This window comes from Mirounga angustirostris, unplaced genomic scaffold, assembly GCF_029215605.1.
Source record: "Mirounga angustirostris isolate CCGP_5_RB_7025 unplaced genomic scaffold, mMirAng1.0.hap1 SCAF_6, whole genome shotgun sequence".
Taxonomy (NCBI): Eukaryota; Metazoa; Chordata; class Mammalia; order Carnivora; family Phocidae; genus Mirounga; species Mirounga angustirostris.
The window spans coordinates 67,952,953-67,965,335 of NW_026991714.1; the positions used below are offsets into that span (position 1 = coordinate 67,952,953).

The 12,383-nt window shown below is 49.1% G+C and overlaps 3 protein-coding genes across 15 annotated transcripts in view; 2 read left to right on the top strand and 1 right to left on the bottom strand.

Moving 5' to 3' along the window:
- The window catches only part of CNIH3 (cornichon family AMPA receptor auxiliary protein 3), a 220,682-nt gene extending 213,313 nt beyond the window's left edge, over nucleotides 1–7,369 (bottom strand). For 2 of the 3 annotated variants that reach the window (XM_064594497.1, XM_064594498.1), the window contains exon 1: nucleotides 7,176–7,369. The gene's annotated coding sequence lies outside the window, so the exon portion shown is untranslated. The other variant, XM_064594496.1, reaches the window with a different exon arrangement.
- Nucleotides 3,808–4,282, top strand: LOC123846340 (thymosin beta-10-like). Its single transcript, XM_045877659.3, has one exon. It carries the CDS (start codon nucleotides 3,885–3,887, stop codon nucleotides 4,017–4,019), a length of 135 nt encoding a protein of 44 aa, XP_045733615.1. The 5' UTR covers nucleotides 3,808–3,884; the 3' UTR covers nucleotides 4,020–4,282.
- Nucleotides 7,370–7,429: 60 nt separating the features above from the next.
- WDR26 (WD repeat domain 26) overlaps nucleotides 7,430–12,383 on the top strand; it is a 40,616-nt gene continuing 35,662 nt past the window's right edge. For 4 of the 11 annotated variants that reach the window (XM_064594486.1, XM_064594488.1, XM_064594487.1 and 1 more), the window contains exons 1-3: nucleotides 7,430–8,296; nucleotides 10,131–10,230; nucleotides 10,332–10,388. In XM_064594486.1, coding sequence (XP_064450556.1) covers nucleotides 7,887–8,296; nucleotides 10,131–10,230; nucleotides 10,332–10,388 — 567 coding nt within the window. In that variant the 5' untranslated portion in view covers nucleotides 7,430–7,886. Of the gene's footprint in view, nucleotides 8,297–10,130; nucleotides 10,231–10,331; nucleotides 10,437–12,383 lie in introns of all 11 variants that reach the window. The other 7 variants (XR_010412388.1, XM_064594493.1, XM_064594489.1 and 4 more) reach the window with 7 other exon arrangements.

Here is a 12,383-nt window from a genome sequence, read left to right on the forward strand (position 1 = left end):
CATTCGATTGAGAAGCACATCTCCAGGCTGCACCTAGCTCACTTTGCTTCCCTTCTGGGCAAAACGCTGCATTTCAACAAGGGCTTCTCGGAGAAATGAACCGGCTCTCTAATCCCTGAGGTGGCTCGTGGAGGAAGGACAACCCTGCCCTCCCTCTAGGCTCACGTATCTACTAACCAGGCTAATGAAACAGTAAAGGTTTCACAGGCGGGGAACCAGGATTCACCCCCACTAAAAGGGCAAGGGTAAAAAGTTAATTTACAGGACTTGCTCCATTTCTTCTTCTGGCCCCTAGGAACCTCAACAGTGGGCACTTTTCAGACTAATACCAGGCCTCTCTGAAGAGCGTAGGGGTTGAGCACCCAGCTCCCCTGCACACCAGCCACATGACCTCTAATGTCCCGTGCTTCACTCTATCACCTGGGAAATGCAGGTAACAGTACACACCTCACAAGGTTGTTGAGATTAAAATTGTACAGTATGTGTAGAGCACTTAAAACGATGCCCAGTGTTGGCCCTTAGCGTTACTCTAGGACTACAGAAGCCCTGCTGAGGAGCCATGCCGCACCGTCAGAAAGAAAGAACGGGAAGGGTGGGCTCTCAGAAACCAAAGGAAGGGAATAGTGTTGTTGAAACTCTGTGGCTAAACCTTTCAAACACATCTAGCTATTACCCTATTTGTCACAGAACAATACCTGTCAATAATTTGGAGGTAAAGAAAAAAATACTCTAAGAGGTCAGAGGTGTCGCAGGAAAGTGGACACCCTTGTATTTCAGAAATGCATACAAAAAGGCCACTCCTCTGTAGGAAGACACAAACCCTATTTGCACCCAAGGGACCAGCAAGGCCCTCGATGGCCAGTCTTTCCTTTTTTTTTATTTTTAATTTTTTATTTTTTTAAAGATTTTATTTATTTATTTGACAGAGAGAGACACAGCAAGAGAGGGAACACAAGCAGGGGGAGTGGGAGAGGGAGAAGCAGGCTCCCCGCAGAGCAGGGAGCCCGATGTGGGACTCGATCCCAGGATCCTGGGATCATGACCTGAGCCGAAGGCAATCGCTCAACCGACTGAGCCACCCAGGCGCCCTCTTTTTTTTTTTAAAGATTTTACTTATTTATTTGAGAGCGAGAGAGAGACACGGTGAGCACCAGCAGGGGTAGGGGCAGAGGGACAAGCAGACTCCCCGCTGAGTGAGGAGTCCAACACGGGGCTCGGTCCCACAACCCTGAGATCACGACCTGAGCCAAAATCAAGAGCCAGACGCCTCACTGACTGAGCCACCTGGGCGCCCCCCAACTGCTAGCCTCAGTTTAGCCTAGTGCCACTCCACAGGTCCCAGAAAGAAGCTAAGAGCCACTGTTTTGCTCTGTTGTTGTTAATGACTGGCATCCGTGGGCTCATTCAAGTGTTTTTTTAATTGAGGCTATTATAATGCTTCACATTTGCCCATACGTTTAGTATTATTTAATAAAGAGCACAACTTCCAAATAACCGAAAAGGTCCAGAGAATTAAAATATTAAAATTTTTAATTTTTAAAAGTCTTGCCATTATACCATTACTTCTATATGCCCTGTGCATACGTTCTGAAAAGATATTTTCTCATAATTAGAATTTCTTTCTGTTAACACTCATAATTGTGTTTTATTGTTGGCTATTCTTTATGATTATAATGCCAGACGAATGAACAGCTTATATGAAACTGAGAATGAGGAAGGATGCCCAAAGAGCCTGTTGTCTACCATGCAGACCCCAGGGGCTATTAATTATTTAGCTACTTTTCAAAGTTAATAAATAGGAATGTCTTTTTGCCCTTTACTCCCCAGATGAATTTAACCAAATGAGAGAGAGGGTGTGTGTGCACAGAGTGAGCAGTCTGAGGACACAGGGGGTACAGGTAATGAAAAGATTTAAAAATATATATATATTTAATGTCAATTAAATATGCACAACACTGCTTTATGTGGCATGGTTTTATTATGACTAAATCCTCATGAATATTTTGATGGTTTTTGAGTGTACTGTGAAAAACATGAGCACTTTAAAAACATGACATTAATACCAAAAAAAGGGAGTAAAATTAAAATGACATTTGAAAAAAATACTTAGAAAATGCAAACACCGAAGTATCAAAGGGAAAAAATAGCCCCCTTCTCACTACTGGAGTCTTTCCCCCCCAAAGCTTTATGCTTTTCTAACCTACCAGAAAAATAACGTATGCGTGTACATTGATTTATTTACTAAAAGGAGTCCTATCATGCAGTTTTGTGAAATGAGTTTTTTACTTAACAACGTATCTTATTTTTTAAAGATTTTATTCAGTTATTTGAGAGAAAGAGAGAGCTCAGGCACCAGTGGGGGGAGGGGCAGAGGGAGAGGCAGGCTCCCCACTGAGCAGGGAGCCCAACGCAGGGCTCAATCCCAGGACCCTGGGACCATGACCTGAGCGGAAGGCAGACGCCTAACTTGCTGAGCCACCCAGGCGCCCCTGAATAATGCATCTTGATGCTGTTTCCAGATCAACACAGGTCCCTGCTGCGTTCTTTCTGCTCTTACACCTGGTGCTTAGGGAAGATCTTTGCACATGAAGCTCAGCGTCCTTTGTGGTGTTTCAGTGTGGCTGCCACCAAAGGGAGTGCAGCAGGCACAAGCTACTCCAGTCTATCCCAGGTGACTGGTTGGAAAAGGACAATCCAGTTCCCTTGGTTCACTTGGGTTCCTTCAGAAACCTCCTGGGACACTGATGTACAGCCAGTGGGTCTCAGCAACAGCTCGGGAAAGAGCTGCTTGCAGCTGAGGAAGGCGACACCGCTCTCTGTTCACGTGTGAGAGGAAGGGTTCCTGTGGCAAAGCAAGAGTCCTGTCCTTGCACTCAGATCCGCCTGCTGTCAGCCCCTCCGCTGCCAGGCGTGTACGGAAGGCTCATGGCAGGAACGGGAGATGTGTAGACAGGGGAGCAGACACGGGCACCGGAGAGGCATGCATGGGGCGGTGGGTTTGACTGCCAGGTTATTCCGCAGGTATTGGAAGCTCCCTGCTCACGAAGACCAACAGGAAGCAGGGCATTCAGAGCTGCCGGCCTCGGGGTGCACAAGAACACAGTCATGTGGCCAAGTCGGGGTTAAAAAAAAAATGACCACAGAGCCCACGGCTCAGAAATATGAACAATAAAGCCATCTTACGTCTTTGCACTTTGCTGCCTCAAATCCTTTTTGAAACGATGGAGGGGTTAAACTCTATTTTGAAATCTTTCGACGGAGCATTTTTCCAAATACCTATTCTATTTGTTCTCTCATTTGACCCCCACACCAACTCAGCAAGTAGGCCGGTGCCACTTTCTGCACCTACAGGATGGCACATGTGCAGGGCCACGATTCACCCAAGGTCAGCGGGCCAAGTGTTTTTTTTTTTTTAAAGATTTTATTTATTTGACAGAGAGAGACACAGCGAGAGAGGGAACACACGCAGGGGGAGTGGGAGAGGGAGAAGCAGGCTTCCCACGGTGTAGGGAGCCCGATGTGGGGCTCGATCCCAGGACCCTGGGACCATGACCTGAGCCGAAGGCAGACGCTTAACGACTGAGCCACCCAGGCGCCCCATCGGGCCAAGTGTTCTGACTCCGAGCACCGGGCTCCTTCCTGGATTCTCCCTGGCACCCCCCAAGTCCAGGGCCAGCTCTCCAATTTCAGAACCCTCAGCAAGAAGAGCCAGAAAAGAAGCCAGAGATAGAAATATGAAATATGCCCTCCTCAGGAATACCCGAGATCATGAAAACTACCTTTCCTAACAAAAATTTAATGAACTGGGTCTCTTGCTGCAGCAACACGAGTGGGAGCACCAGGCGCCGGGCTCGGAGCAGAACTGCACAGATCGCTTTAAGAAAATGGCAGACAAGCCGGACATGGGGGAAATCGCCAGCTTCAATGAGGCCAAGCTGAAGAAAACGGAGATGCAGGAGAACACCACCCTGCAGACCAAAGAGACCACTGAGCAGGAGAAGCGGAGTGAAATTTCCTAAGAACCTGGAGGATTCCCCACCCCTGTCATCTCCGAGACACCCCAGTCGTGATGTGGAGGAAGAAGAGTCAGCTGCAAGATGGACACGAGCGACAAGCTGCACTGTGAACCCGGGCACTCCGTGCCGACGCCACCAGCCTGCGGGTCTCTGAGGGGACCCCCCCAATCGGACTGCCAAATTCTCTGGTTTGCCCTGGGATATTATAGCAAATTATCTGTATGTTTAATGAAAATAAAACACACCTCGTGGCAAAAAAAAAAAAAAAAAATTTAATGACCTGAATAATACTGATGTTGCTAAGTACCAGTTTGAAATACCAAACTCACACCGTAACAGAACAATAGTCTTTACTTGTTTTACAAAGACTTTTGTGAAAGGGGAACCCGGCTGGCTCATTCAGTGAAACTGTGACGCTTGATCATGGGGTTGCGAGTTCGAGCCCCATGGTGAGTATACAGATCATTTAAAAATAAAAAAATCTTAAAAAAAAAAAAAAAGACATTTCTGGAGCAACTGGGTGGCTCAGTTGATTAAGCATCTGCCTTGGGCTCAGTTCATGACCTCAAGGTCCTGGGATTGAGCCCCGGGTCGGGCTCCCTGCTCAGCAAAAAGTCTGCTTCTCCCTCTCCTCCCGCCCCCCCATCCCCCACCTTGTATGCTCTCTCTCAAATAAATACTTTTGTGAAAATGTGGTTTTATATTTTATTATTAACATACATACTATCTCAGCTTTTTTTCAATCCAGTAGCTCTTTAATTTTTCCAGTTAGACACTACCTTGGACAGTACTAGTAATTTGCATTTCAATATTTAACACCTATGTCTTTTTTCGTCACTCACATGTCCTACACGAGTATTTTTTAAACTTTTTTGAGACTGTCCAAAAGGAGAAATATATTTTACTTTGTGAAGCATAGATACATATCTGTCACTGAAACAAAACTTTCACAAAATCATAATTACCCTTCCTATGTGTGTTTTACTTGCATATTTCCTATGGTTTTATACCTTGGGGAACAGAGGTCTAGAAAGGTTCCTCTCTGCTGACTTGAAGAAGGGGTCTTAGTAAATTAGCAAAAATTACGAACAGCCTTTAGTATTGAAGTAATACACCGAAGGCCAGGAGGCTGGAGGTCAGGAGCCAAATCTTGAAAGATGAACTGGAATCAGAAGGGTAGAGACTCAAAAGATGAAATGAGCCCAGCACATCTGGAGGACAGTCATGAGGGGTTCATAAAGGGAGTGGTAAGGAATAAAGTCAAAAAGAAAGCCTGAGGTCAGTCTGCAGAGAGCAAGACAGACTCTGGATTTCATCCTGGAGGTCATAACACTGTGACTGACGGTCTGTGAGTGTGCAGAGTGCTATTCCAGAATTGTTCGTCTGCACACAGACTTGAAACCGGCTCTAAAAACACCCGGAGCTCAGACACCAGGTTCTCCAGCTCTATTTCAGCCCGGAGAAAAATGTGTGCACACGGACCTCATAAATTCAGAATTCTAACAAGAGCGGTCTGGGTCACCTAAATAAATAGAAAACCTGGGATATACATATTAAGTTTAGACAGCAACTGAGCCTTTCTGTTTCTTTTCATCCTTTTACTTCTGTTAATGAAGTGTGGGCCTTATCTGCAGCGACCACTAAGTAATTATTTCCTTTATGAAAGCTATACACTTTATTGAGAAGCTCGTCCTCAATACTGTTATGAGTCTAACCAATAAATAACTTTGCAAAAAATAAATTTTGTATCAGCAATAACACTTTTAATAATAAGGTTGTAGAGCGCACAGACACACAGGGACCTCTGAAGGTGTCCAGCACCCCGTAATTCAGGCTCTGCTGGACACAGTGACAGTGCCCCCTGATCCTCACCCAGCACTCCGCCTGTCTCAGGAGAAGAGAAACACCCAGCGTGAGTCACCTTGCAATTACACCGCCACCTGGAAGCGTATTTAAGAGATGAGAACTACAAAGCTGGGCCTCTGTAAATGCCTGCACTGGACTTCCTCTCCCTTCTTCCAGTCTGAGGATCAATAGAGCTCAGGATCCTTTCACTAATTTCTCATAAGCACCATTTTTTATCATTTTTTGAATTTAAAAGGGACTGTCTCCCAAGGCCTCCCCGACGTTACCTTGAGTTATTAACACTGTAAATTTCAGAGGCAGAAAGCGCATCAGTTGAATCTACGTTTTTTCCACGCGGAAACTACTTCAGAGGAAGATTTTTTTCTCATTTCTGAGAAAACGTTTGTACACGCGCATACACACCGTCTGGGGTAACGCAGACCCTTCACCGACGGTCAGGGTTCAACCCAGTCTTTGCTGCTGCATTTCTGCATGCACACAAACAGGACGTCACAGTGACACGGAACCCTCACGTTTCACCTCAAAATGTCAGGCCTGGATCTCAAGCCGAGTCCCAGCCCTGCTCGGGATGCGCGTCCGGCGGAGGCGGTGGCAGGGAGAGGGGCTGCCCCCGAGCAGGACCCGCGGGCTCGGTCTCCTGGGGCCTTGGGGTCCCGCACATCCCGCTCTCCCGCGGCAGCCCACCTCCCCTGCGGGGCGCGGGCTCCCGTCCGCCCAGCGCCCCAGACCCCGGTGGGCGGCCCGGGCGCGTCGGCGGGGCGCCGCTCGGAAATCCGGGTTTCCCCACACTAAGACGCGGAGGCCGGTCACCCCGGTTTCGGTCCGGGTGACCGCTGGGTGAGCCGCCGGGGCCGCCCGCCCTGTGCCTCCACGTCCGGGTCTCGACGCCTCGCCGCCCCCGGCCCCCGACCCCCGGCCCCCGGCCCCCTAGACCGCGACCCCGGCCCGCGCCGACTCCGACGCCCCCGACCCTCTGACCCCCGGCCGCGACCCCCTCGACCCCGACCTGGCCCGCGTCGACACCGACACCCATTCCCCGGCCCCGACGCCCCTGACCCAGGACCCCCCCGACCCCCGCCGCGACCCCGGCCCGCGCCAACCCGCGCCGGGCCTGGGGCCGCCGCACTTACTCCTGCCAAGGCGGCCGTCGGGAAGGCCGGGGTCCGGGGGACCCGGGCCGAGGGGACCAGGGTCGGGGAGACCGGGGCCGGGGTCGCGGCCGCCCGCCGCCCGCCCCAAGGCCCCGCCGCCCGGCGCACGTGCCAGCTGACAGGCCCCCCATAGGTTCCATACCTGCCACCGGAAGTGAGTGAGGAGGGCAGTATAGGCATTTCCTGTGACGCGAGCGCCTGGACTCCATTAGGCAGCAGCTGGGGGAAGAATCAACACACCAGGGAGCGGAGCGCAGCCACCGAGCGCCGAGGCGGCCGCTGCCTCCGCCGCCGCCCGCCGCCGCCGCCACCAGCGCCGGGGCTCAGCCCCGCGGCGGGCCCCGCGCCCCCGCCGCCGCCCGCGGGGCCCCGGCGCGCCCCCCGCCGCCGCTCCGAGCCGCCCGGGGGGGGGGGAAGGCCCGGACCCTCCTGCTCCCCCTCCTCCTCTCCCTCCTCCCGCCCCTCCTCCCGCCCCGGCCCCGACCCCTCCCGCCCCCGGCCCCCTCGCCCCGACCCTCCCCCGGCCCCCGCCTCGCCCCTCCGGCTTCCCACCACGGCCTCTCTCGGCGAGGAAACTCTGGCCTCCGCTTCCTCCTCCTCCGACTCGGACGCCGGCGGAGCCTCCCCGCCCCCGCGGAAGAAACCCCGAGCCTCGGCGGCGGAGGGAGCAGGAGAGCCCGGGGCTTCGGCAGGCAGAGCAGGCCTCTCCCCTCCGTCCTCGTCGTCCTCGTCCTCGTCGTCGTCGTCGTCCTCCTCCTCCTCCTCCGTGGTGGTGGTGGTGGGACTGCCCCCGGCCGCTGCCCCCGCCGCCCCCCACCGAAGTAGCGGCCACAGCCTGGTCAGCGGCAGCATCATGCAGGCCAACGGGGCAGGAGGAGGAGGAGGAGGAGGCGGCGGCGGCGGCGGCGGCGGAGGGGGCGGCGGGGGCCAGGGACAGACCCAGGAGCTGGCCTGCCTGTCGGCCCAGAACGGGGAGTCGTCCCCCTCGTCGTCGTCGTCCGCGGGGGACCTGGCCCACGCCAACGGGCTGCTGCCTTCCGCCCCCTCCGCCGCCAGCAACAATAGCAACAGCCTGAATGTCAATAACGGGGTCCCCGGCGGGGCCGCCGCAGCCGCCGCCGCCGCCGCAGCCTCGGCCGCCGCCGCCGCCTCCTCGGCCACCCCGGAGCTGGGCAGCAGCCTCAAGAAGAAGAAGCGGCTCTCCCAGTCCGACGAGGATGTCATTCGGCTCATAGGACAGCACTTGAATGGCTTAGGGCTCAAGTAAGTGCCCTTGCCAGGCCGCCGGTGTGGACGGACCGAGGCCCGGAGGCCGCGTGGGGGAGGGGGCCGGACGGAGCTCGGCCGGGCGAGAGATCGTGCGCGGCCCGCGGGGCCCGGGCCCCGGGAGGACGGGGAGGAGCAGCTGACCTGCCGGGAAGGGGGAGACGGATGGGCCCGGCGGGGCGTGAGACGGAGACAGGCGGTGGCGGGCTCGGGAGGGGGGCAGGAAGCCGGGACCTTGCCCCCTGCCCGCACACCTTCGGAGCTGAATTGTCTGTCAATAAAGACAGATGCGGGAGTGTGTGTCTGCGTGGTGGGGGAGGGGTGCGTTCGAGCTGCTGGAAATAATGGACCTCGGAGGATTTGGTTTTCAAGTATATCTCAGAGGCATCTTTGTGGGACACCTCCCCACCCCCAACTATGACAGACAGCCCAGGCCAGCCACCAATCAGGAAAGACAATCGCCTACAAGTGTTCATGGGAACTGAGGGGCTGGCAGAATTTGGGAGCCACCGAGTGAAATACCCTGTTGGTGTCATCTAAAGGCCCTTGTGTATGTGCGAGAGGCCTACCACTAACCCGGCCGAGATCCCACTTGAATTACAAGAAAAGGCCTGTGAAAAGGGGATCTCTGATCTGGGCAACCGTTTATTTTCAAATACAACGTCGGTAGCCTTGTGCACCTAAAATAGGGTGAACCCACCGATCCGTAGACACAAAGGAAAAGCGAGGGGGTGGAAGGTGGGGAGGGGGGGAGTGCCCTGCAGGCCTGATAGTGGGTGAAGCAAAGCCAGAATAAGACCAAGGCGGGGGACATGCAGCAGTCCGCATCCTGGCTTCAGAGCCTAGGCCAAAAGCAGCTCTTAGGGACAGCCCAGGTGTAGTTTGGGATTTACAGATTTGTTCTCGCGGGAGGGGGGAGTGAGGGGAGCACTTTGTAAAAGTGACCTAAGTATTTTGATTCTCTGGCAGATCATGGCACTGGTTAGCTGAAAAATAAACAGAGCTGAATGAGAAAGCATCGAAACATAAACACAAATAGGGAAAACTGATAAAGATTCTTAGGTATCAGAATATCTGATGAGACAAACTGCATTTGGTAGATCTTTTCAGCTCTCAAAGAGAAATAGATCTTCGAAAGATTTCACTTTGTTCCTTAAGGAGAAGGATTAGTATGAAAACAGATTTTGTAAATGCTAACAGAACATGTTACTGAGACAAGAAGCAAGCTGACAGCAGCAGGAGGAAATAACTCGTGACTGTTTGGAACCTACACCATAGTAAATTTGCTATTTTTAGTATAGAGAGAAAGAGTGATTTTTGGTGCTGGATTTATTTTAATTTTAAAGATTGACCTAGTAGAATTTCTGTGCAAACATCGCGTCTGGATGTAAGGCCCTTCCCTGACCCAGGTCATCTCTCTTCCCTTGTCTGGAACTAACAATTTCTATCTTTTGAGACGTTGTAACGTGGTTAGTACCCTGGTTTTTATTTATTTAACCACTTGGTTACAACATGTTCTTGGAGATTTTATACTTCACTAAATTTCTGAGGCATTAAATGGTAAAAATTGGAAGAACTTCTTTTGATTCTGGTTTCAAGAAGGCTTTTAACCTGACTAGATAAAACAACATCACGGTGGCTGTTTAAAAATGCAAGTTTGTTGAGCCAAGCACAATTAAAAAAAAAAAAGAAAACAACTATTGATTTCTTTTTTCTCCATCATGAGGTTAGCCTGAAAACTTTTGCAACTGTTTTTATGGACATGAGTTGATTTAGAAGAGTGAATCCTACAAGTTGGCCAGGTCTTTTTTACACTGTATCTCTCCTGCAGCCAGACTGTTGATCTCCTCATGCAAGAGTCAGGATGTCGTTTAGAACATCCTTCTGCCACCAAATTCCGAAATCATGTCATGGAAGGAGACTGGGAGAAGGTAAAGTAGGGCATATAGAGCTGTGTGACTGCTGCTAAAATTATATATTGGAATGTGCATTCTGTGACATTTTTGTTTTTCTTTTATGCCAATTTTTGCAGGCAGAAAATGACCTGAATGAACTAAAGCCTTTAGTGCATTCTCCTCATGCTATTGTGGTAAGAGGCGCACTTGAAATCTCTCAAACGTTGTTGGGAATAATTGTGGTAAATACACTTTTGTTCTTAGTTTCACATTCATGCTTATTTTAGTAGGTTATTGATAATTCTAGGCTTCTGTCTCTTACAAAAGATAAGGCCTAAAAATAGTTAAATTTCATATAATTAAGTTTGTAAACTAGGATGAGTGTTGATACTTTAAAGTTTTACCTTTTTAAAATCATGTTTAGTAAATGTGTCGTTTGAACCTACTTTATAAGTTAAGCTTCTAGAAATTAATTGAAAGATCTTCATGCTTTCAGTGCTGTTAATAGCAGTTTTATATTTGTGGAATCAAAGATAAATTATGCTTTCACGTTATTTATACTGATCGTACTGGCAGAGGAAATGTATTTGGGTGTGTGCATCCTATAGCCTTAAGTAGCTGATACATGAATTGTCCTGGTTTTGGTTTTTTTTTTTTAATCTTTGGCAATTACAGTTAATTCAAAGCAACTCCTTTGGTGTGCTCACCATTTTCCACTCGTGCATTCCAGTTGTGTGCACTGACAGTGTCAAAGTGTGTATAATGTGGATCACTCTGGTGGAGGGTTTGTGTGCAGATTTGACCACTGGGCTCTGCTTACAGGCCTTATTTCCCCGACAAGATCAGTTCAGTAGTCTAACCTATTAGCTTCTTTCATAAATCTTGATGAATCTTTTCTGCTGGTAGGCTTTAATTCTTCTGTAGATGTCGGTGAGGGAGAGGAGGGGGGGATAAGTTTTTCTAAGTGCCTGCGATTGGAAACCATGAAGAATCAGCTGCTGGCTGCTGGCCTTTTAACTTCGAGCTGATTCATTTGTTGTCAAAAGCAGTTTCCTGTCTGGTGGGGGAGGGAAAGAAGGCCAGTAGGAAGTCAAGTAGGGAAACCAGCTGTTTGTTAAATATTAGTAAATGACTACTGTTACCTTTTGGTTTTTTTTTTTTAATTGGGTCAAACATTAATCTTGCCGCCTTTGTCTGTAAACCTAATAGAGCCTCTTGTTCTTGTTTTTGGGGTTTTTTTGGCCGGGGGGGAATCTTAATTACAAAAGTTTTCAAATTGATAATATATAATTCTAGAGAATGGACTTCAGGCGAATTGAAGGTACAAACAAGTATGAATAAATACGGATTAATGTAAATTGATGACTTAATATGTATATTTTTTGCTTTCAGTAAATATTTTAAAGCAAATTTTTACTTACTGTGAAATCAGATGATTGATAATAAATTAACTCATGGAATGATCAATTCCATGCTAAATATTAAAAAATGAAAACACGGAAGTTAAAATAAACACCTACATTTAAAAGGGTTATACATTTCGCAGCAACTAAATTTTTCCCAGTCAGTGTGTTTGGGATTTAAAAAAAAAAGAACCTAAGTATATTTTAATTGGGCAGTTTCTCATAAATAATTAGCTCCAACAGAATGGAAAGTGACCCTAAAATATAGACAAAAAATAAGTGTGTGAGTTTTGGGAGGATTGTTTGCCTTTTTTTTTAAATCCTCACTTCAAATTCTCTTTGTAATTAGGTAGTAAAAATTTAAATAGGGTCACTTCCTATTTTTTCTTACTTGTTCACAGAAATGTGGGGCTTCTGTGTTTTATTTAGATTATGACTACCTGAAACCTTCATTAGAAGCAACGTGTAAACTCAAAAAAGGTAGTTATAGATAACGAGGAAGAGTCCTTTCTTTTTACAGCCTGTTCAATGTATAGAACATTGCAGCATCTAATAAAAGATGAAGGTTAAATCTCTGGCTGAGCCTCGCACCATCAAACTATTTAGGTATTTGTCCAAAGAAAGGGGCTCCAGGTTTAAGATTCAGTTTAGCACTTTTTCCCCCTTCGAGTTTGTGTTCAGATTTACTCCTCTCCCCCACTCCATCTCCAGAAGAGAACCCAATCCCAGGGTAGCTGTAATAATACCATAGAAGACAACTATTTGGGACTTCTTTTTTTTTAACAT